Source organism: Symphalangus syndactylus, chromosome 4, assembly GCF_028878055.3.
Source record: "Symphalangus syndactylus isolate Jambi chromosome 4, NHGRI_mSymSyn1-v2.1_pri, whole genome shotgun sequence".
NCBI lineage: Eukaryota > Metazoa > Chordata > Mammalia > Primates > Hylobatidae > Symphalangus > Symphalangus syndactylus.
In genome coordinates this window covers 143,090,081-143,115,348 of record NC_072426.2, presented here as the reverse complement: position 1 = coordinate 143,115,348, position 25,268 = coordinate 143,090,081, and the positions used below count along the sequence as shown (strand labels likewise).

At 42.3% G+C, this 25,268-nt stretch overlaps 1 protein-coding gene across 3 annotated transcripts; it reads left to right on the top strand.

The window, feature by feature from the left end:
- Positions 1-21,932: 21,932 nt before the first annotated feature.
- LOC129481234 (prostaglandin E synthase 3-like) lies at positions 21,933-22,820 on the top strand. Of its 3 annotated transcripts, none has more exons than XM_055276398.2 (2): positions 21,933-22,134; positions 22,234-22,820. In XM_055276398.2, the coding sequence occupies exons 1-2, from the start codon at positions 21,954-21,956 to the stop codon at positions 22,503-22,505; spliced, it is 453 nt and encodes a 150-aa protein (XP_055132373.1). In that variant the 5' UTR covers positions 21,933-21,953; the 3' UTR covers positions 22,506-22,820. The 3 variants fall into 3 exon arrangements, with proteins under 3 accessions (XP_055132373.1, XP_063493857.1, XP_055132372.1); XM_063637787.1 differs by having other exon boundaries at positions 21,933-22,238; positions 22,392-22,820; XM_055276397.2 differs by having other exon boundaries at positions 21,933-22,253; positions 22,329-22,820.
- Positions 22,821-25,268: the final 2,448 nt, after the last annotated feature.

The following is a 25,268-nucleotide window of genomic DNA, read 5'->3' as shown; positions in this document are numbered from 1 at the left end:
CTTATGTGAGAATGCCTCAAGAAGGTGCCATCGATGGGACAGACCCTCACCATACACCAAATCTACTGGGTGCCATGGTCTTGGACCTCGCAGCCTCTAGAGCTGTGCAAAATAAACTTCTACTGTTTACAAATTACTCATTTTGTGGTATTTTGTTATAGCAGCCTGAAAGGACTGAGACAATTACTAAGTGGTTGGATGCATTAAATCATTTAATCCTGACAACAGACCTAGAAGGTGAATTGGTTCTATTATTATCCCCATTTATAGATGAGAAAATTAAGCACAGAGAAGCTAAATAATTTGCTGAAATTCACACAGCTAGCAAGACTTCTGAGTGGTCCAGATGCAGGGCCTATCCTCTTAACCACTAAGCTCCATGTGATCAGTGAAGGGAAGAGAAGGGCTGGCAGACTCAGCAAATACAAATACAAGACATCCAGTTAAATTTGCATTTCAGATAAACAATGGATAATTTTAAATACAAGTATCTCCAATGTAACATTTGGAAAACACTTAGGCTGACAAAATTGTCTGTTTATCCAAAATTCAAGTTTGTTGGACAGACTATATTTATTTTTACTTTTTGTGTGTGTGTGTTTGAGACAGGGTCTCACTCCATCCCCCAGGCTGGAGTGCAGTGGTGCGATCTCCTCTCACTGCAACCTCTGCCTCCCGGGTTCAAGCGAATTCTCCCACCTCAGCCTCCCCAGTAGCTACAGGCACGGGCCACCATTCCAGACAGCCTGTATGTAAACTGGCAACCCTGTAGGGAAGGAATGCCTGAGATTCATGCCTACTCCTACTTCCAGAGAACCTTCTCACTCCTGCTGCCATATTTTAATACACATTTCTAAAGTCAATTTCATGTCACATTCCGGCCCTGGTGCTGTTCTTGGTCAACCACTGAAATTAAAAGGGCTAGCAAGATAAAATGTAGGAATCCTAAGGCACTATGACTTTTAGTGCTTCTTAAAAACTCTCGAATTCTGTGCCTGACTTACAAGACAAATTTGAGTGGAGACCTGAGGACACATTACAAAAGGTTAAAGGATGAGAACTGGCTCATTTATTTTTATATTCAGAAATGTTGTTTGTTCATAAATACTACAATAATAAATATTAGCAATGTTTTCTTTTTCTTTTCTTTTTCTTTCTTTCTTTTTTTTTTTGGAGACAGGGTCTCACTCTGTTGCCCAGACTGGACTAGAGTGCAGTGGTGTGATCATAGCTCACTGTAGCCTTGAACTCTTGGGCTCAAGTGATCACCCCACATCAGCCTCCCAAGTAGCTGGGACTGCAGGTGCGTGCCACCAAGCCTGGCTATTTTTAAAAACAATTATTTGTAGAGACAGGATGCTGCCGTGTTGCCCAGGCTGATCTTGAACTCCTGGGCTCAAGCAATTGGTTCCACCTTAGCTTCCCAAAGTGCTGGGATTATAAGCATGAGCCACTGCACTGGCCCAGCATGGTTTTCTAAGTATTTAAAGATCCCAGTTAGGAAGAGGACTGAGGGTAGGGTAAGGAGAAAATGCAGAATGGCAATAGATAATCATTAGCAAGGGGATTCTTAACCTCCTAATTCCCCTATAACAAATGGGCCATGGTCCCACCATGAGCCAGGAAGATGACATTTATGTTTCTGCTCATAGGACATGTTTGAATATTTACTCAAAACACACTTAGGTTCTAGGACCACTATGGTAAACTGTTGGAATTTTTTAGAAGTCCTCTGTCTTGGAACATTTTGCTGGCTTCCTTTCTAACATTAAGTGATGTCTGTCATTCAGATAAGTTTGTCTGTATTCCCATAAGTCTTAACTTCACAGAAGTGAATCAGCAGAAAACCATCATCTTTAACACATTTCCTATTCACTGACAATCATCCTGGATACGGTGCCCAGCGTACAACGACAAAAGCTTTCTCTCCCTTCTTAGGATGAAACATTTAATGGGAAGAAGAGAATCTTGGCAGAATCCCACTGTTCAAAATGAAGATAACAATGTACAGATTTGGCCCATTGCAGGAAAAGAAGCATTTCACCCAGAGGCCTGATGCTTTAGCTCACAGTCAGACTTACCAGTTGAGGAGAATCACATTTAGTGAGCCTTCCTCTGCAGGGGGATTCAAATCCTGGTTTTCCCTCTTAATAGCTCTGTGATCTTCTGTAAGTTATTTAACCCTTCTGTTTTCTTATCTCTAAAATAAAAACAGTAGTAGAAGCTACCTTGCAGCTTTGGAAGGAATTAATGATCTAGTCCATGTACGGTGCTTTAAGCACAGTGCCTGGCCTGTATGAACACTCCAGGAATGTCACTACCGTTATTATGATTGGTCATTTGACTCCCACCAATGTGCCCTCTCACTGGCCCCTTTGTAGAAAAACATACTCTGCCCTTGGGTCAGGTCCCTTTAGATAATTTAACTGCATTAATTCTCAGGGTGACCAGGAGGGTTGGCAAGGGCAGCTGTCATATAACTGGGTTCATGGTATGTAAATGTGTCTATAATTAGACTGCAGCATTCTTAAGAAAGGAGTTCTCAAGTCATCGTTTGTGTATATCTTTTTTAAAAATCTGATTTGCACACATATTTAAATATTTAAGACCTTATAGACTATTGAAAGAAACAGTATTTTTTAAAAAGCTTATTTGTTCATGAGTTTATTAGTAAGTATTTAGGAAACAGACTTAGTATGAAAGTAGTCTTCATCTCCTTGTCCCTTAATTAAATATTTACACTTTTCCAAACTAGTTAAATGAGACTTAAAATTAGATTTTAAGGCAAAAACAACTCACTACCTTTAATATCACTATTTAAAATGCTAATTACATTGCAGATAAAAAGAATTAAAACTTTTGTAGCTTAAAAATAAATGGAATTCCAGAGTCAATATCATATAAATAGGTGCCCATCTGGCCAACCTTAGGATTGCCAAATTTCTTCTCGCTCAATTGTTTCCTTGTTAACAAGAGTTTAAACAGCTCCCTCTTGTGGTCTAAAAAGCCATTGGCAATCCAGAGTTAGGTCAACTTATCTGTCGTTTTATTTGCTGCACATTTATTTACTACATTATATATTGTATATTTGCTACAGTAGTGGAGGAGAAGAACAGCAACAGAGGACAGGGATGAATGTTGTTGCCTATGGGGTTAATATGGACACAGTCAGCTCTAATGTTTCATTCAAAGTGTCACTCTGGGATGGTGTTTATGCTGCTTGTAATTCAGGGACGGTATTTCTTAAAATGAAAGAATGAGCTTTGGCCAGAGCAGCTTATTAAGTGAATGTTTGCCTGCCTTGATTGGTTGAGCTGCAAGATGCTCAGAAATCCTGATACCCAATCTACCTATTTTCAGCTGAAAAGCTTCAGATCCGAAAAGGTGTAAATGAAAAGTCCCCTCCATTGACATCTCATTTACATGTTCAGGTAAACTTTGTCATAGTTCCTGAGACTCTGCTTTAATTTGCTCATTTTCTGAGCAGCCGTTACATACATGACACTGTGCTAGATGCTGCAGATACAACAGCAAAAAAAAAGACCCGGCCCCACAGTGTCTACCATCTAGTGGGAAGACAAGCATTAGACAGTTACTCTAACAGTTGTGTTGGTAAATGCAATAAATTTTGGTGTTAGGTGTGGCAATCACTGCCAATGAAAATAACAGGAAGATTTAATGTAGACAAGAACATCGGAGGTGGCCTCTCTGAGAAATGACAGAGCAGGAATTTGCCAGGTCAAGGGAGAGTGGGAAACTAAGTAGAAAAAAAAAATCACATATACCAACGTTGAGGACGGGGAAAAGCTTGACTCTTGGGAGGAACTGGAAGAAAAAAATGGAGCTGCAGAGGTGCCCAGAGACGGCAGGGGACGGTGTCAGGCACAAGCCAGTTCACACAGGGCTTTGTAGACCACGTGCAGGCTGTAGGCACTATCCTTAATGCACCGGGAACTCATGACATGTTTCAAGTATGAGACTAACCTGGTATAATCTGCATTTTTTGTAACAGTCCCACCAGCTGCATGTGTAGACAGGAGGAGAGGGAAGCAGGAATGGAAGTAAGGACATGGATCAAAAGACAAAGCAGACTTTAAGCAGGAAGTACTGCCGGTGGAGGGAGCGAGACTTTAGATAGATTTGAAGATGACATTGACAGGATTTGGTCATGAGATAAAAGAAGGGGTGAGGGAAAAGGAGGTTTAAAGATGAATTCCAACACAGCAAAGACCATGAACTATCTTTGACGACAGACAAAAGAATATGGATCAATCTCACAACTGATGTTTAATTAAGAAGCCAGGCAAGACCAGGAGTGGTGGCTCACATCTGTAATCCAAGCACTTTGGGAGGCAAGGCGGGCAGATCACTTGAGCTCGGGAGTTCAAGACCAGCCTGGGCAACACAGCAAAACCCCATCTCTACAAAAAACACAAAAGATGAGTTGGGCATGGTGGTGCACACCTGTAATCCCAGCGACTCAGGAGGCTGAGGTGGGAGGATTGCTTGAGCCCAGGAGGCAGATGCTGCTAGTTAGCAGCGATTGCACTGCTGCACTCCGGCCTGGGTGACAGAGTGAGACCTTGTCTCAAAAAAAAAAAAAAAAAAAAAATCATAGAGGAATGCATCTCGTAGTTTCCACTGCCTCCCTTCTGAGAAGTTGCCAGGTACTCAGTCAGGGGTCTCTTTTGTACCAGTCTGCCTTCCAAAATCACAGCAAGGAGAACAAACATGAAAAAATCAGGGCCTAAGGTTTGAGTAGTAAGAGACAACCAAACAATGAAGAAATTTATGTTTAGTACCTGGGTTGTTCAAGAAACTGCTTAAGCTCTGAGCAGGACAGAAAGAGAATGTCCATTTCTAAGCATTCTATTCAAAGTAACATAACCTGAGCATTCTGGCCAACAGATTAAGGGAAGTAAAAAATCAGAATTCATATATTTTTTTCCATAGAGATGCTTAGTGTGAATATATGTGGAAAAAACCTATGCCACACAAAACCATAAAAAATATTACTTTGAATTTCCTGCTTATTTCATGCCCATTGTATCACAAAGTTTTCAGTCACTGGTATGAAATCAAAATAGATTTTTGTGGCCCCAAAGCAGAAAGCATGTTCTGGTTAGGAAAAGAAACACCAGCCTCTAAAATTGTCTGAGAGTTAGAATGAGTTTGAATAAGGAGCCCACGCCTTTCAGCCGAGAAAAACCACATTTGAATGTGGGAGATCATCTGAGGACATTATTGGAGAATTTCCCATAGAAGCATCTGACACAAAGCAGGGAAGAAAACATAATTTCCATATGAAACAGGAAACAAAATATGAGGAAGAGAACCAAGAGTTAAGAGTGCACTTAGGTGGCTTAATTTGGTAATTCATTTCAAAGATAGACGAAAGGAAAGTGTTTAAACAGAATTGCTTTATTTGTTCTGACAGCTCCCAGCCTGAATCAGAAATCTTTACCATCTCAATCCCATAAAGGGGAAAAAATTCTCTTCTTTAGGGCAAGAAACAAATGTTTTCCCATTTGGTTTAGATGGGGTATTGAGTTGACCATTTCAGATTTTGGTACATTTGTCTCATTCTTCATAATTAGTCTTCAGAAAGAAAAGAAAAACAAGACTGAATCCTCAAAGAGAAGACAGAAAGATTCCACAAGTCCAAGAGAGACAAATAAAATCATGACCCCATTTTACTTATAGCATTTAACATCACAAGCTTGAATCTGTTGTGCAATTGCTGGTTTCCAAGCAGAATCCCAAAAGAGCAGATGTGAGACGGAGCGGACACAGTGGTGAGCATCCCTTTCAGGAAGGCAGGCCCTCAGCTGCTGGGGGTGCTGGCAGCACTCTGGGAATCATTTTCCATCTAAAAGAGCCAAATCACTCAAGGTCACTACCTCTTTCAGGAAGGCAGGCCCTCAGCTGCTAGGGGTGCTGGCAGCACTCTGGGAATCATTTTCCGTCTAAAAGAGCCAAATCACTCAAGATCACCACCCCTTTCTGGGGGCAGCCTGTGTCCAATGACTGGTCAAAGTGTGGTATCAAAGTCCAGCCCCTGCCACTTGAGAAAATTCAAAAAGGGCTTCAGTTTCAGCATTCCCTATAGGGTCAGCTGAGGCCTTTGCCAAGACATCATTACCACCCAACTTTTCCCTTGCACTCTCTTGCTTCCCTTCCTGCATATCCACAGGTGTAAATCCAAAGAATGTTCCTTGATAAACTTCCTGCCTACTGGCTTACATCTCAGAGTCCACTTTCCAGGGAACATTACCTGAGACACTATCAAACTGGGGTACTTTGTTTGTTTTCCTAAATGTAGAGGTGAGGGCTGGGTGCAGTGATTCACGCCTGTAATCCCAGCACTTTGGGAGGCTGAGGTGGGTGGATCACTTGAGGTCAGAAATTCGAGACCAGCCTGGACAACATGGTGAAACCCCATCTCTATTAAAACACAAAAATTAGCTGGACATGATGGTGAGCACCTGTAATTCCAGCTACTAGGGAGGCTGAGGCAGGAGAATTGCTTGAACCCAGGAGGCAGAGGTTGCAGTGAGCCACCATCATGCCACTGTACTCCAGTGTGAGCAACAGAGCAAGACTCCATCTCAAAATAAGTAAATACATAAATAAATAAAAGATAGAGGTGAGGGATGGGAGAGTCTTAGTTCTGACTCCTAATCATTGTTTATCTTTCTTTTCTTTGGGGAATTTGAAGGGGTGCAATTACAAAAGGTTCCAGTTAGGAACATTCAGAATCAATCTCAAGTGATTACAAACCAAGGCAATCCTCAGGCTATAAATTAATCTCTATAAAAATAAGGAATTGAAGAATATGATGCTGCCCTCCTTCCTGAAATTCTCTTTCTCTTGCTACTGGACACTGAATTCTTCTGGCTCTCCTGCACCCTCTATGACCATCCATTTCCTTGTGCCTTTTATTGTATTTATTAATGCATAGTGAATAGTTGAAATGTATGCAGAAATTGGTGAAAATATTAACTGTGATATAGAGCTATTAAAATTTTTCCTTTTTCCACATTTCTACAATGATGAAAATAAAAGAAGTTCTAAGTAAACATTCACTTAACAAACAGCTATATAGTGAACACATTCTACATACCATAGATGATTTAGAATTGGAGAAAGAAAAAAGGATAAGAGACATTCCTGCCTTTAAGAAGCTTAACATCTGGTGCAGAGTCTCAACCCTGTCAAATCCAACATTTCTTTTTAAAACAAACACTTTGTAATGCTCCCATTATAATTTTGATATAAAATTCATAGATATTACATAAAAATTTAAAAAATATATAGAGCCCTAATTCCAGCATAAAACATAAACAAAAAGAAAGCAAATTTGCTCCTGTGACCTGTTTCTACTCTTAACACTCAGACACCAAATGGATGTATTTCTTCCACACCAACAATCAATTCTCCAACTCTCCCCATAATTGCCTGATGGGTTCTTCTTGTCTGCTGCACAGACAAAACCACTTCACTGAAACTGTGGGATTGCAGTAAAGAAAGAATTTAATGAACGCAAGGCCAAGCATGTGGGAGAACTGGAGTTATGATTCAGTCTGTCTCCCCGAGGCCCATAGGTTAAGGTGGTAGGGAACTAGGGAATGAGTGCTGCTGATTGGTTAAGGATGCAGTGCAGGGTTGTGGAAAACAGTCCTTGTGTGCTGAGTCCACCTCGGGGTGGGGGGCTACAGGACCAGTAGAGTCATGAGTCATGAGTCTGGGTAGGGTCAGTCTGAAAAACACCTTCAAAGACCAATCTGATGTTTATCTATAGGAACAACTGAGGAAAGTCACAAATCTCGTGACTTTGTAATGCCCCCATTACAATTTTGATATAAAATTCATAGGTACTATAATTACTTAAAATTCTAAAAACCAGTATAATGCCTTAATACTGGTATAAAACCTGAAAAGAAAGTATGTTTGCTACTATGATCTACAATATGACTCCTGAGTAGTAAGGATTATAGAAGGTATGCCCACATTTTAGCAGAATTCAAGCCCCTTCCATAATCTTAACCCTGTGGCTTTTCATTACATCTTGTGGCTTTTCATTACTTTTACAAAAGCAGTTTTAGTCCCTGAACAAGGAGATGATCAGTTTTAGGGAGGGACTGTTATTATCCTTGCCTTAAACTATAAATACATCCCATGGTTGGGATGTCAATATGTACCTGAACTACCCAGAGTAGGTGCAGATCTCACAGGTTAAGAACAGTATCCCACAAGACTGCCTTGACTTCAAATGCCAATCACAAGACTAGGCCGTCCATACTTCTGACTGACTGGCTATAAAATTGGGGGATTCCCACAATGCTCTCCACAGGTTCAATAATTTGCTAGAATGGCTCAGAAAACACTTTACTTACATTTACTAGTTTATTATAAACAATATTATAAAGAATACAGATGAACAGCTGGATGGAGGGATGCACAGGGCAAGGTATGGGGTGGGGTACATGGAGCTTCCATCCCCTCTCTGGGGGCACCACCCTCCCAGCACCTTAATGTGTTCACCAACCAGGAAGCTCTCTGAACTCTGTGATTTAGGGTTTTTATGGAGGTTTCATTTCATAGGCATGACTGATTAAATCATTGGCCATTGGTGATCAGCTCAATATCCAGCTCTTCTCCCTTCCCCAGAGGGATATGTATGGGCCAAGGAGGGTTTGAAAGTTCTAACCCTGTAATCATGCCTTTGGCTTTCTGGCAACCAGCTCCCATCCTGAAGCTAACGTATTAGTCTGTTCTCACACTACTATAAAGATTCTGCCTGAGACTGGGTAATTTATAAGAAAAAGAGGTTTAATTGACTCACAGTTCTGTATGGCTGGGAGGCCTCAGGAAACTTACAATCATGGCAGAAGGCAAAAAGGAAGCAAGGTATGTCTTACATGGTGGCAGGAGAGAGAGAGAGAGAGTGAGGGGGGAGCTGCCAAACACTTTTAAGCCATCAGATCTTGTGAGAACTCACTCACTATCATGAGAATAGCATGGGGGAACCCACCCCCTGATCCAATCACCTCCCACGAAGGCCCTCCCTCAACACAACATCTGGAGATTACAATTCAAGATGAGATTTGGGTGGGGACACAGAGCCAAACCATATCAGCTGCCTAAAGGTCACCAGCTAACAGTCATCTTATTAGCATACAAAATACACTCTTATCATTCCACAGAGTCCAAGGCTCTTTGAAGCTCTTGTTTTAGAAACCAGGGACTAAGACCAAATATTATAACAAAAGATGCTCCTGTCACTCCTATCACTTGGGAAATTACAAGGGGTTTAAGGAACTCTAGGCTAGGAACCAGGGATAAAAACCAAATATATATTTCTTATTATATAAAAATATCACAGTTGTAATTTTTTTAACATGTAATTCAATATGTAGATGATACAGAAATAATCAGACGCATAGTGGCAACCTCCAATCATTGTAACAATCAAAAGCTTCCAGCAAATTTCTAAAATGCTAACAGGAGCTGTTCTGCCTTCATTGAAAACCAGTAGTCTAATAATTAAGAATAGAGAAGGTGAAGGCTTAGTTCCCAAGACTGCCACCCTCCAGCCAGACACCAGTCAAAAGTCTGGGCCTCTGGAACTTCTCACCCAATGGCTTCAAGTTGGAGTTCCCATGACCCCTTCTTTGGGTTCGAATAATTTTCTGGAGAGGCCCACAGAACTCAGGGAAACACTTAATGTTTAGTGGTTTATTATAACGGATATTACGAAAGATACAGATAAAGAAACTCATAAGGAAGGTATGGAGTATGCACAGGGCTTCCGTGCCCTTTCTGCGTGCGTCACCCTCCAGGAACTTCCACATGTCCAGCTATGCAGAAGCTCCCTGAACCTAGTCCTCTTGGGTTTATATGGAAGCTTCATGGCTTCAATATTACTTCCCTCAGGGTACGAGGCAGGATCCTCTCTGGGGAGGTTTTTAAGACCCAAAATCAGAAAGGTGGGGAAAGATTACAGTTTTGTCTTGAGGCAGGTGAAGCCTTCTGAAAGATTCAGAAAGATTCTGTCCCCTGAGGCCTGACACACCAACATTATAACAAAAGACTGTAACAAGGGCTGAGGGAGTTATGAGCCAAGAACCGTGGACAATATAGATCATTACCACAGACCACCACCTGGTTTTCAATCATGGATACCGTACATCAAAAAATATGTACATAGTCATTACTAATGAGTCCAGTCCATCATCTTGTATGAATGCCTCCCAGGCTGAGGCCACTCAGGTTTGCAGGCTTCCTTTTAGTTTTGTCAGGTTCCAAAAGCAAAAGTGATCTTGGCAAACCAGTAGCTCCACCCTTTCAGGCATCTGGTATAACTGAGCTAAGAGACAATGTCATCTCTTGCTCTAAGCCTCTTTCAAAGTGTTATGTAATGTTTCATTTCCTTCTATTTATATCCCATTTATTCATCCCTTTACCCTCTGCTATTATTTCTCCTTTCCTTCATTAATACTTTAACTTTTCTACCTTGGAAGGGACATTAGAATCACCACTCTGCTGGTCTAGATTGCAGGCAGCGATGCTAGTCTAGCAAGTAGCTCCTCCTCTGTCCACTCCCATTCAGATAGAGTAAGGTTACAAGGGAGGCCTTAAAATCTCATTAGAAAGGTTTTTATTAACCCAGTAAAATGTGGCTTACTTTCCAATCAGACTCTGGTATAGCATCACGTGACAGCAGATCCTGAAGGAAATGAAAATATTTTACCCCCAAATATATTTCTTGGCCAGGTGAGGTGGCTCTCGCCTGTGATCCTAGCACTTTGGGAGGCTGAGGTGGGCGGATCACAAGGTCAAGAGTTCAAGACCAGCCTGGCCAACATGGTGAAACCCCATCTCTACTAAAAATACAAAAAAAAGTAGGCATGGTGGTGGGCACCTGTAATCCCAGCTACTCGGGAGACTGAGACAGGAGAATCACTTGAACCCAGGAGGCAGAGCTTGCAGTAAGCCAAGATCACGCCACTGCTCTCCAGCATAGGCGACAGAGTGAGACTTTGTCTCAGAAAAAAAAATACATATATATATATCGACATATCTATATATATATCTATATAGTTCTTTGTCATATTTTGAAATGTCTGCCACAGGGCCAATAGATTGAATTAGCCCTGCAAAATCATCTTTCATGGGGGAAATTTGCATTTTAGAGAATCTCTATTAATGCAGACTGGACTTCTCTTTCCAAGCCTCTCTATGGATCTAGGAGAGATTAACTGAAAGCCTGACAACCTTAAGGTCTGAAAAGAGACATTTACCATTTATTTTCTCTGAAGGCTGCTACCTAGGAGGCTTCATCTAAATAACAAGAACCTTGGCCTCCACAACCCTCCTTATCTTAAGCATTTCTTTCTACTGACTTCACATCTTTAGACAAAGCTTTAACTCTTTCAAACAATTGCCAATCAGAAAATCTTTGAATCCACCTATGACCTGTAAACAATCTCTCCTTCAAGATATTCTGCCTCTTTAGGCTGAACCAATGTGCACCTTCCATGTATTCAGTTATGATTTTACCTATAATTCCTGTCTTCCTAAAATGTACAAAACCAAACTGTAATTCAGTTGCCTTGGGCAGACTCTCAGAACCCCTTGAGACTGTTCCCTGGGCCATGGTCACTCATATTGGCTCAGAATAAACCTCTTTATAATATTTTAAGAGTCTGGTTTTTCCATTAACAACTGTATTCGGATATAAGGCCTTTAAAGAGGTAATTACATTAAAATGGGTTGGTAAGGGTGGCCCACAATCCAATATTACTGTTGTTCTTATAAGAAGAGGAGATTAAGGCCAGGCGTAGTGGCTCATGCCTGTAATCTCAGCATTTTGGGAGGCCGAGGTGGGTGGATCACTTGAGGTCATAAGTTCAAGACCAGCCTGGCCAACATGGTGAAACCCCATCTCTAGTAAAAATACAAAAATTAGCCAGGCAAGGTCGTGTGCATCTGTAATCCCAGCCACTTGGGAGGCTGAGGCAGGAGAATTGCTTAAACCCAGGAAGTGGAGGCTGCAGTGAGCCAAGGTTGTGCCACTGCACTCCAGCCTCAGCGACAGAGTGAGACTGTGTCCCAATAAAAATTTTTAAAAAAGAAGAAGAAAAAGAGGAGATTAAGACACAGAGGGCCGGGTGCGGTGGCTCATGCTTGAAATCCCAGCACTTTGGGAGGCCGAGGCGGGCGGATCACGAGGTCAGGAGATCGAGACCATGGTGAAACCCCGTCTCTACTAAAAAATACAAAAAAATTAGCCGGGCGTGGTGGTGGGCGCCTGTAGTCCCAGCTACTCGGAGAGGCTGAGGCAGGAGAATGGCGTGAACCCGGGAGGCGGAGCTTGCAGTGAGCCGAGATTGCGCCACTGCACTCCAGCCTGGGCGACAGAGCGAGACTCCGTCTCAAAAAAAAAAAAAAAAAAAAGACACAGAGAACACAGACAGAAGGATGACCATGTGAGGACACAATGAGAATGTAACATCTGCAAGCCAAGGAGAAAGGCCTCAAAAGAAACCAAACCTGCTGACAACTTGTTCTTGGACTTCTAGCCTCTAAAATTGTGAGAAAATAAATTTCTGTTGCTTAAGCCACCCTGTCTGTGGTACTTTGTCATGGCAACCCTAGCCAAATAACACACACTCCGAGATGGGTGTTGGGAGGTCCCAGCAGCTCTGGATCTGCTAAATCAGGACTGTTAAATCTGAAAAGAAAAAAAAGGACTGAGAAGCAGCACTTCAGGGGAACGAGAGGAGTAGGAGGGTGAATAGCCTTTGTGGTTAAGGAATTGCATGGCCTACTCATTTAATTTAGCATTGTGTTCAACATTTGAAAAAGCAAGGCACAATCCTCATAGAGTAGTCACTGTTAACAATAACGTCTGTGTTGAGGCAGTAAAAGAGAGCAATTGTGAGCAAAAGCCCAATTCCTAATTGCATTCTCAAAATGTAGTGTGTATAAAGATACACAAAAGAAATTATGCAAGTAAATGTTTAATATCTGCATGGTTAGCAAAAGATTGCTCCCAACAAAATGAGAGTGGGGATGGGGAATGAGGTACACTTATTGTATAAATTAATAAGAATCCATCTGTTAGGACTTTTTTTTTTTTTTTTTTTAGACAGTCTCGCTCTGTCTGTCACCCAGGCTGGAGTGCAGTGGCACAATCTCGGATCACTGCAACCTCCACTTTCTGGGTCCAAGTCATTCTCTTGCCTCAGCCTTTCAAGTAGCTGGGATTACAGGCATCTGCCACCACACCCAGCTAAGTTTTTGTATTTTAAGTTGAGATGGGGTTTCACCATGTTGGCCAGGCTGGTTTTGAACTCCTGACCTCAGGTGATCCAGCCACCTTGGCCTCCCAAAATGCTGGGATTACAGGCGTGTGTAAAGACATTTTTAATTTCTGCATTCGGTTCTACCACATGTTCATTTTGATGCATTAGTCTGACGTTACTCCAGCCCATTAGATTGTCACTGCATTCTGCATATTTTCACCATCATTGCTGGTTCACAATAGATCTGAGTTTAACAATTAAACCTTTCTTTCTTGCAATCAGCTTTGGTGTAATTCCTCATTCCTTGTGACAGTACTATTGACATGAAAGCCATGTTTACCCTAGTATGTAAAAAATCCATACCAGCCACATGCCAAAGGGAGGAATTAAGAAGTGAGTGGAGTATCCCTTCTCACTGTTGAAATTGCATATGAGCAAGGATGTGAGTACTATATGAGCTGAAAGAAGAAAATATTTGCTCCATTGTTCTACTTTCTTACAGTAGCAATTAAATATTTATTAAGCTTTTATTATGTTCTTGTTTCTGCTAAACACTGCAGAAATACCAACGAAATGATCACCTATCTGCAAAGATGAGACTAGTACATATGAAGTAATTGTTTAGAGCAACTGAGTGCTAAACTTGAAGATGCTGATCATAGGTCTGCCATGACTGAGGCAATCAATCCTTAAGCACTAAGAGCCAGCCCACCCATTCACCAAGGAACGTGTGAGAGAAGCATGGCCAGGTCTCTTCATGCTTATCTAACATTGAGATGGCACCTGCTCAAGTATATTACATCATCAGCAAGCACAGGGGCTTCAATCCTTGCTCCAGTGCTATCTTGGCTTTCCTGAGGATATCCGTGTCAGCATTTTCCATGATTTTATTAATGAGTAACATTGCACATGGAGAGTAAGAGAGGTAGCTTTGAGACAGCATCGACAAGAAAGAATTCCAAACCCCGAGTAGAATGGCAAGAAGTAAATCGCTCCCCAGCCTGGTTTCTGATTTCCATGGATGAAACCAAAATATGTTTAAAACCTAGAATTCAGGAAACAACTTTGCAGACAAGGAAGGAGGAAAAAAAAAAAAAAAGCTGGCAAGAAAAGAAATGCAAGCAAGAGGCCCAAGGAGACTTCCTCAGAGTCAACAGATTTAATGAGATCTCCTGTATTTGTATGACTAGCCTTGCTAGCTTTTGCATACTGATAGGTCCTATCAGATTATAACTCAGGTTAAACACATTCCTATTATTCCTCTTACAATACAGGGCTTGGTCCCATGAAGAGTTCCCCTTCAGTATTTCTGAGAGTCCTAGGGGATGGCTCCTATGTGCACAAAACAGGCCTCTCACATTCTTCCATTTCACTTAGTCTCATGGGCACTAGTTGCCTTACCAACAGTATTGGTGCTGGTCTCTGTCTCTCCATGAAATCTGCACTGTCTCCTGAGGTTCCCAAAAACAGAAACCCTGGAGGTTCTAAAGCCTGGTGCAGAACGTTTGTATTAGTCCGTTTTCATGCTGCTCATAAAGACATACCCAAGACTGGGAAGAAAAAGAGGTTTAATTGGACTTACAGTTCCACATAGCTGGGGAGGCCTCAGAATCACGGCAGGAGGAGAAAGGCACTTCTTACATCGTGACAGCAAGAGAAAATGAGAAAGAAGCAAAAGCGGAAACTCCTGATAAACCCATCAGATCTTGTGAGACTTATTCGCTATCATGAGATAGCACGCAAAAGACCAGCCCCCATGATTCAATTACCTCGCCCTGAATCCCTCACACAACATGCGGGAATTCTGGGAGATACAATTCAAGTTAAGATTTGAGTGGGGACAAAACTAAACCATATCAATGTTCTTTTCCTTTCTCTGGGTCATACTTTTTCTATTAGGAATACACACAGTGCTCCCATGTCCCTGGGTCTCACAGAGTCCTTCCTGCAGCCCCTCTGCTTACCTGGCTCAGAAAGGAGTTCATCCAAGTGGGCTGCAGAAACACTTAGGAGTATTAATAGCTGGTGCTTACGTAGCACATATGTGCCATGTGTATGCTAAGTAGATTACATAAATTAACTCAAAACACCCCTGAGGGGCATTGAACTACTAACATCCCCAGTTTACAAATGAAATTTGGGTACAGGAGGTTCGGCAATTTGTCTGAAGTTGCCACCAGCTGCTATGTGGTAGAACTGGGACCTGAACCCAGGCCCTCTGGCTGTAGAATCTGTGCACTGAAATGCTACTGCTTTACAAATATCAATTCATCCCTTGGCATTCCTTTTTTTCCCTCAGACCCTCTCCCCTCCACCAAACAACATATACACAGAAACCACTCTCCTCCAGTCAAATACCCAGTAAGAATAAATTTCTTGGTGTACTGATTCTAGCTGAAACCTTTACTACACAGGCACCTTCCAAAGTTTATTTTTCCTAGCAAAAATTTTTTTTTTTTTTTGAGACAGAGTATCACTCTGTCATTCAGGCTGGAGTGCAGTGGTGCAGTCATAGCTCACTACAGCCTCAAACTCCTGGGCTCAAGCGATCCTCCTGCCTCAGTCTCTTGAGTAGCTGGGACTACAGACACACACCATATGCCAGGGTAATTTTTAAAATTTTTGTAGAGATGGGGTTCTCGCTTTGTGGCCCAGACTAATCTCAAACTCCGGGCTATTCTTCCACTTCAGCCTTCAAAAGTGCTGGGATTACAGGTGTGAGGCGCTGTGCCCAACCTCAATGCAATTTAAAAACAATTCTCTTGAGCCCCAAACATCATGCATTCAGTCATTAACATCCGCTTATAACTTGATTTATATGTCAGATTTCCTAGCTGTTCTTTTAGCACTAGTTAGTTATATAAAAGGGCAGAAAAGTCCAAAATAGGGGCCACTATGCCGAATGTACAAACTGTGGCAGGACTCTACAGTGGGGACTGATGGGAGGCAGTGGGAAGTGGCAATAAGGCACAGAGGAGGGGGAAGGCAGACAGGTGACAAAACAAACATCCCAGTTTATTTTCTACATGTGGCCAAGGGACCAGTTGCTGTTATGATGTTATGGCCAAACCTGATTTTTTATTACCCCAAGTCCCTGGGCATTAAAAATAAACAAGTCTGGCTGGGCACAGTGGCTCATGCTTGTAATCCCAGCACTTTGGGAGGCTGACGGGGATGGATCATGAGATCAGGAGTTCGAGACTAGCCTGGCCAAGATGGTGAAACCCCATCTCTACTAAAAATACAAAAATTAGCCAGCTATGGTGGCACATGCCTGTAATCCCAGCTACTTGGGAGGCAGGAGAATCACTTGAACCCAGGAGGTGGAGGTAGAAGTGAGCCGAGATCGCACCACTGCACTCCAGCCTGGGCAACAGAGCAAGACTCCATCTCAGAAACACACACACACACACACACACACACACACACAGAAAAAACAAAAAGAAAACAAGTCTACTTGGTTCCTATCTTCCCCGGCCATCAAAATGTATCTTTCTCTTCCTAAGACAATTCCAAGGAACGCTTAAGTGAGAGTTCATAATTTCACATGTAATAATTCGCAAGCACCAGTCCAAATGGATCTCAGGTGCAGCTTCTATGAATGGTAAACTCTCAAGGCTTGCCAGCTGGAGGTGTGACCTGTAAGCAAACCGGTTATAAGAGCAATTCATTCTGTGAAAGATACTGCGTGATGACTTCTCTGAAAATATCCTATGGAATAAAAAGGGTTCTGTTTGTGCAGAAGCACAACTGACAATTGCATCCCAATAGAAACATTAAAAACAAACAATCTAATAGATATTTGAAAGAATCAGAACTCTCCTGAGAGCCTGGTAAATCCAGGTGCATGCTCTTGGCTTGTGCTGTGGGGCCCAAGAAGAAAAACTGGGCAGTAACTCAGGTTGGCAGTTTTGCAGGGGGAGATGAGAGGCCTCTAGAGGGAGAGAAGCAGAGATGATGACCAGCAGAAGCATCCACATCTGTACAGCAATTAAAACAGTTGGATGGGGTTGGGTGCAGTGGCTCACACCTGTAATCCCAGCACTTTGGGAGGCCAAGGCAGGTGGATCACATGAGGCCAAGAGTTCGAGAACAGCCTGGCCAACATAGCGAAACCTCATCTCTACTAAAAATACAAAAATTAGCTGGATGTGGTGGCGTGCACCTGTAATCACAGCTACTCAAGCTAACCAAGGCTAAGGCATAAGAATTGCTTGAACCCAGGAGATGGAGGTTGTGGTGAGCCAAGATCACGCCACTGTACTCCAGCCTGGGCAGCAGAGAAAGACTGTCTCAAAAACCAAAGCAAAAAAAAAAAAAATTGGATAGGAGTGAGCTGATGGCTATGTGGCAGGATCCCCCTTTCTGCCAGGAGCAGGTCATGATTTCATGACCTCTGCTTCCCTTTGATGGCTTTTATTCCTCTCCCTACAAACACTTCTACCTCTGCCTGGCATTCCAGGCATTCCTGCCTGCTGTCCAACAGGCCAGAATCGACAGACACTAACTCAACCTCATGACACCATTACATTAACAGTGGGGCTCCTGAGATGGAGCCAACGTTGTTTTCTCACTTGGCCATTCGAATCCATCTTTTGGGCTGGTTCTTCCTCTACTGTTCGGATAAAAACTAAGATGAATCACTTAGCTCTTAGTCACTGTCAAATAACAAAAAGTCTTCCGATGATGTCATCATTAAAAATTAGTCTCGGTTCAGTGATGAATATGTCCAGTCTAGTGCAATAAGTAAAACTGTAATCTTCATTAAAAGTTAAAGTCTTCCCTGTCAGCTAAGGCCTGCACAGGAACAGGAGGCCTGTGGCTTCTCTCTCTCATTTCTGGCCTTCCACCCCCACAACTGGACACCCCCTCACTTAGGTGCTTCTGGTTCCCAGGGACTGAATTCTCCAAAAATCCTCTTCAGCCATTCTAATTGATGCCAGACACTTTTATGCCTTTCATGTGGGTAATGAATTAAGAGTTGCAAAACTGGCTTTGACCCCCTAAATCATTGATTCACTCAACCAATTCATTAAAATATCCGTTTGACTTTTTGATTTAATAATTATTTATTAAATATCTGCTGTATGCTGAACACTGTGCTAGACACTGCAAGAAGACACACTCGCTACCATCCAAAAAATTTCCCTGTAGTTCAGATGAGAAAAGATGTACACAATTAGACTACAAGACCATGTATGCTAAGGGCCCTGTTGTTCATGAGGACAGTAAGTGCTACAGTAAATCAGCGAAGGAAACTGTCCTTTCCATTGGGGAGTTTTGGAGATGACTTTACGAAGAAGTGGTATTTGGTTTTTTGTTTTTGTTTTGTTTTGTTTTGTTTTTTTGAGATGGTGTCTCGCTCTGTCACCCAGGCTGGAGTGCAGTGGCTCGCTGCAACCTCCACCTCCAGGTTTCAAGCAATACTCCTGCCTCAGCCTCCTGTGTAGCTGAGATTACAGGCACCCACCACCATACCCGGCTAATTTTTGTATTTATAGTAGTTGGCCAGACTAGTCTCGAACTCCTGACCTCAGATGATCCACCCCACCTTGGCCTCCCAAAGTGCTGAGATTACAGAGGTGAGCAACTGCACCTGGCCTGGAAGTGGGATTTGAACTTGAATTTTAAAGGCTGTGTAATAATAGCTCAATCGATGTTTTACATGCATATTATTACTTAATCTCTGTAACAACTTTATGAGGTAGGGACTATTATTATCTGCAGTTACACATAAGAAAATTAAAGCAAAGCAATATCAAGTAATACGTCCAAGTTCACATAAGTGGGAGGTGAAGTATCAGAGATTCAAGTCTAGAGCACGGGAGAATTTTCCAGAATGAGAGGTAGAGGCGGAAAGTGTTATAAACCGGGAAACAAAGGGAAGAAAGATACAGAATGGTCATGGTGTGGATTAACATGACATCCCATTTTGACATAAGGGAATAATCTCAGGAGGCCTGCTACTGCTTAACAGGCAGATGGAAGACGACTTGAAGAATTAGATGAGGCAGTTTGGACTCAGACATCTCCAAAGTGAGCAGGCATTAAGCACCCTTCACAAAAGAGCATATCCGGTAGGTGCTGCTTCCATCTATGTTCTCCCCCTTCCCCTAGTGCTAACTGCATAAAATTTTCTTAAGCTCAACCCTGTCTTCATTTCACCTCTTTATTTCTTTATTTTGGCAGCAGGATTTGATCTGACAACTCCTATATGAGGAGAATCTCTATCTGCACAGTTCATTTTTGTTACTTTCCTTTTCCGTAATTCAGATAAATAAAAATGCCCATCAAAAGTCTCCAGTAGGGGGCTGGGCACGGTGGCTCACGCCTGTAATCCCAGCACTTTTGGGAGGCTGAGGCAGGTGGATCACTTGAGCCCAGGAGTTCGAGACTAGCCTGGCCAACATGGTGAAACCCAGTCTCTACTAAAAATACAAAAATTAGCCAGGCACGGTGGTGTGTCCCTTTAATCCCAGCTACTCAGGAGGCTGAGGCAGGAGAATTGCTTGAAGCTGGGAGGCAGAGGTTGCAGTGAGCCAAAATTGATAGCACCACCGCACTCCAGCCTGAGTGACAGAGCGAAGACTCTGTCTCAAAAAAAAAAAAAAAAAAAAAAAAAAAAAAAATGGTTTCCCAGTAGGGAAGCCTGCTTGAGTTTAATCTTTTAGTGTGTTTGAGGGCTGGGTGCAAAAAGGAAGATGTCTGAGAGAGGAGGAAGAGTAGTCAATACTAAGGGATAAAATAGCTGGATGACCTGGAGGATACAGCTGTCAAAATGGAAGAAAAATTCATTTACGTGCTCAGGAAAGACAGTCATTTATGATTTTCAGTGGGCCTTAGGAAGTGTAATCTAAACTGCCATTTAGCCACAAGGATGCCTTTTTATTTATTTTTTAAATTGCAAATTGCCTATTGCTATGTTTGTTGATTACTAGAGTGATGTCCTTATACAATGATGAAAACTAATGGTTTTTCTTCAAAAATCAACTTCAAAGTGCTGCTCCTTCATCTCTCCTGTGTGACCACTTCCCCTCCAAGCCAATGTCTACCCATATATGCTTTTCATCCTGAAAAATAGTCAAATGCATCACTAAGATTTGGGTATCTAATAATTCCCCCCAACTCCGATGTATTTGACTAGACTCCCTGACTACTACTTTTTTTTTCTAAATTAGAAAGAAACGAACAAAACAACAAACAACAAGTGTGAGATAGCTGGAGAGAGAATGAGTTAAAACTTCAAAACTCGAGTGTGCAGGCTGTTCCTGGGTCTGGCCCTGTCATTGTAATACGTGTAGGAGTTTCTGTAACTTCTCCTGTGAGTGAAGTACAAGAGGGAATTCTGAAAGCATTAGGCATAAAATACTTGGCATTTTTCCATGTGTTTTTCACCACTTCTCAGAGTAGGTATGGTCTCAAATTTTGGATTATTTCTTCAGGCTTTTTTTTAAATAACTTTTGAAACCCTGTTTGTGATTTCTAAAAAGAGCAGCAAACGTTTCGAGTAAAAAAGGAAAAAAAAAAAGTACATGAGATGCCAATCTAAGAGATTCACAGTGAGGTGCTGATGAGTTCTGTAAAAGTTGTGTTCAATTCTGTTTCACCTGTGAGTTCCTGTACTAAAATCTTTGTAATCAAAATTATTATCCTGTAGCCACATGATAGGAAATGATAAAAACAAAGACAAGCAGCATCTGGGCCACAGATTACATTATAATAAAAGTCTCTGTGGTTGACAAGAGAAAAATAATGGGTAATACAAAACTATAATCATATTTTTCATGCATTAGATACCTATAAATGGCATATCCTGAATATCAGCTGTTGCTGTGAAACTTTAAATGTTTAAGATAAAAAAAAAATGAACGAGTCAGAGCTTATCATTTCAAGACTCAATTTCGTGCTTTTCCCACAGAAATATACTCTAGGATTCCAAAAAGTTCTCTAGAATTTTTGTTAATGGACGTCCAAAAGGTACCTGAGTTACATGCCCTGGCTTCTCCTTCTTTTTTTTTTTTTTTTTTTTTTTGCAACGGAGTTTCATTCTTGTTGCCCAGGCTGGAGTGCAGTGGCGCTATCTCGGTTCACTGCAATCTCTGTCTCCCTGGTTTAAGGGATCCTCCTGCCTCAGCCTCCCAAGTAGCTGGGATCACAGGCGCACACCACCACGCCCGGCTAATTTTTGTATTTTTTGGTTGAGACGGGGGTTTCACCATGTTGGCTAGGCTGTTCTCGAACTCCTGACCTGAAGTGATCCTCCCGCCTCGGCATTCCAAAGTGCTGAGATTATAGGCATAAGCCATCGTGCCCGGCCACCCTGGCTTCTTATCTTACGTTTATAAATAGGCGTGGCCCATTGAAGACTGCACAGATACAACTGTGTACCAGAAAGTATGACTGCAGAATTTTCTTTTCCAGAAACTGCAATGGAGCCCTCATGTGGCTAATTTAATCCAGACAATTTTCCCTGATTAAGCAGAAAAACGTATAAAGAAGCAGCTGTAGCTGCCGCCGTCGCCTGAGGGGAGTGAGAAGAGGCCGCAGCTACCAGAGAGAAAACGCCCAGTCGCCACCGGAGAGCAGCCGCCGCCAGAGAGCCGCCCGCCCACCCATTTCGCCTGTCCCCCGGCCCCGTTCACAATGCAGCCTGCTTCTGCAAAGTGGTGTGATCGAAGGGACTGTGTCTTCACTGAATTTTGTGTTGAAGACAATAAGGATGTTAATTTAAATTTTGAAAAATCCAAACTTATATTCAGTTGTCTTGGAGGAAGTGATAATTTTAAGCATTTAAATGAAACTGATCTTTTTTACTCTATTGATCTAAATGATTCCATGCATAAAAGAACGGACGGATCAATTTTATGTCGTTTACGAAAAGGAGAATCTGGCCAGTCATGGCCAAGGTTAACAAAAGATAGGGCAAAGCTTAATTGGCTTAGGGTGGACTTCAATCATTGGAAAGACTGGGAAGATGGTTCAGATGAAGACAGGTCTGATTTTGATCATTTCTCCGAGATGATGAACAACATGGGTGGTGATGAGGATGTAGATTTACCAGAAGTAGATGAAGCAGATGATGATTCACAAGACGGTGACAATGAAAAAGTGCCAGATCTGGAGTGGAGTAAGAAATATTATCATCACCTGGATTTTGAGAAAGAACATAACTTCTCTGCAAGATTTCATAACTGAGAGAATTCCTGAGTTGATAGCCCTAAAGGCAGATGCTGTATTTGCCTACTTTAACCCATCTTTCAACCTGTTTGTTTTTAAAAGGCTTCACTAAGGGTTGATATGTACCATTGTATGGGGCAATTTTAAGTCAGCTAAGGCAATAACCTTATGCATGAACATTTCCCAGACTTTCATGAAGCTGTTGAGGTCCTAGGCAACTGATACACCAGTTGTGATAAATAAAAACATCACACCTAAGTCTCCTTTTCTTCATAACATAGATACTGACATGATAGGAAGCTCTCGGCTTAGGTAAAGGGAACAAAATTTTAGTTTATAGGGGAGAGAATGACATTACTCCCCATATCACAGGGAGTGCACACCCCCCTGTGATATTATGTGTAATATCCAGGGAGGGAGAGGATGACATTAGTCTCCATATCGCAGGGCGCGTACATTCCCCGTGATATTGTTCAAAATATCGGGGGGGGAGAGGATAATCTTACTCCCCATATAGCAGGGGTGTACACCCCCCTGTGATATTGTTCATAATATCCAGGAAGGGAGAGGATGACATTACTCTCAATATCACAGGGGATGTATCCTGCCACGTGATGTTGTTCATAATATCCAGGGAGGGGGAAGATGATATTACTCCCAATATCGTAAACACCCTGTGTGTACACCTTCTGTAACATTTTTCATAATATCCAGTGGGAGGAGAGGATGATATAACTCCCGATATCGAAGGGGGTGTACACCTCCCTATGATATTGTTCGTAATATCCAGGGAGGGAGAGGATGATATTTCTGCCAATATCGCAGGGGGTGTACACTCTCTGCTGTGATATTGTTCGTAATATCAAGAGAAGGAGAGGATGATGTTACTTTCAATGTCGCAGGGAGTGTGCACCCCCTGTGATACTGTTCGAAATATCCAGGGTGGGGAGAGAATGATATTACTCCCAGTATCATAAAAACTCTGTGTGTGCACCCCCCTGCTGTATTGTTCATCATATCCAGGGGAAGAGAGGATGATATCACTCTCAATATTGCAGAGGGTGTACAGCCCCTTGTGATATTATTTGTAAAGAGCAGGGGAGGGTAAGATGATGCTACTCCCAATATTGCAGGGTATGTACATTCCCTCCCCTGTGATATGGTTCCTAATTTCCAGGGGGAGATAGGATGATATTGCTCCCAATATCGCAGGAGGTGTACATACCCCTGTGATAGTCTTCGTAATATTAACGAGAACAAAGGATGATGTAACTGCCAACATCGCAGAGAACATACACCTTCCTGTGATATTTTTCATAATATCGCGCGGGGGGAGAGGATAAAATTATTCCCAATATCGCAGGGGGTGTACACAACACTGATATTGTTCGTAATATCCGTGGGGGGAGAGGATGATATTACTCTTAATATCGCAGGTGGTGTACATTCCCCTATAATATTATTCATGATAATCAGGGTGGAAAAGGATATTACTCCCAATATCGCAGGGGAGGTACGCCCCCTTATGATATTGTTTGTAATATTCAGGATGGGCGAGGATATTACTCCCAATATCGCAGGCAGGGTACATTCCCCTGTGATATTGCTCATAATATCCATGGGAGGAGACAATGATATTTCTCCCAATGTGGCAGACGGTGTACACGCCCCTGTGATATGATATACAATATCCAGGGGGGAAGTGAATGATATTACTTTCAATATGCAGGGGGTGTACACGCCCCTGTGATATTGTTCGTAATATCCAGGGAGAAAGAGGATATTACTCCCAATATCTCAGGGAGTGTACACCCTCCTGTGATATTGTTCGTAATATCCAGGGGAGAGAGGATGATATTACTACAAACATCATAAGGGGTGTACATCCCCTTGTGATATTTTGGGGAAAGAATTATATTACCCCCAATATCGCAGGGGTTGTACACCCCCCTGTGATATTTTTCGTAATATCCAAAAGGGGAGAGGATGCTATTACACCCCATATCACAGGGGGTGTGCACCCTCCTGTGATATTGTTCATAATATCCAAGGCGGAAGAGTGTAATATTACACATAATATCTCAGAGGGTGTACACCCCATGTGATATTGTTCATAATATCTAGGGAGAAGAGGGTGATGTTACTCCCAATATCGAGTGGGGTGCGCACCCCCCTGTGATATTGTTCATAATACTCAGAGTGGGAGAGGATGATGTTACTCCCAATATCGCAGGGGGTGTACACCTTCTGTGATATTGTTCGTATTTTTCAGGAAGGGAGTGGATAATATTACCCCCAATATCACCCGGGGTGAACACGCCCCTGTGATATTGTTCGCGTTATCCAAGGGAAGAGAGGATGATATTACTCCCAATATCGCTAGGGGTGTATGCCCCCTGTGACATTCTTCGTAATATCCAGGGGGGAAGAGGATGATATCACTCCCAATATCCCAGGGAGTGTACAACTTTGTCCTATTGTTCTCAATATCCAGGGTGGGGAGAGGATGATATTACTCAACAATATCGCAGGGGGTGTACACCTTCTTGTGATATCATTCGTAATATCCAGAAGGGGAGAAAATGATATTACTCCCAATATCGCAAGCGGTGTACAGCCCCCTGTGACGTTGTTCATAATATCCAGAGAGGGAGAGGACAATATTTTTCCGAATATCACAGGAGGTGTACATCCCCCTGTAATATTGTTCATAATATCCAGGGGGAGAGATGATGATATTGCTCCCAATATCCCAGGGGTTGTAGAGGCCCCTGTGACATT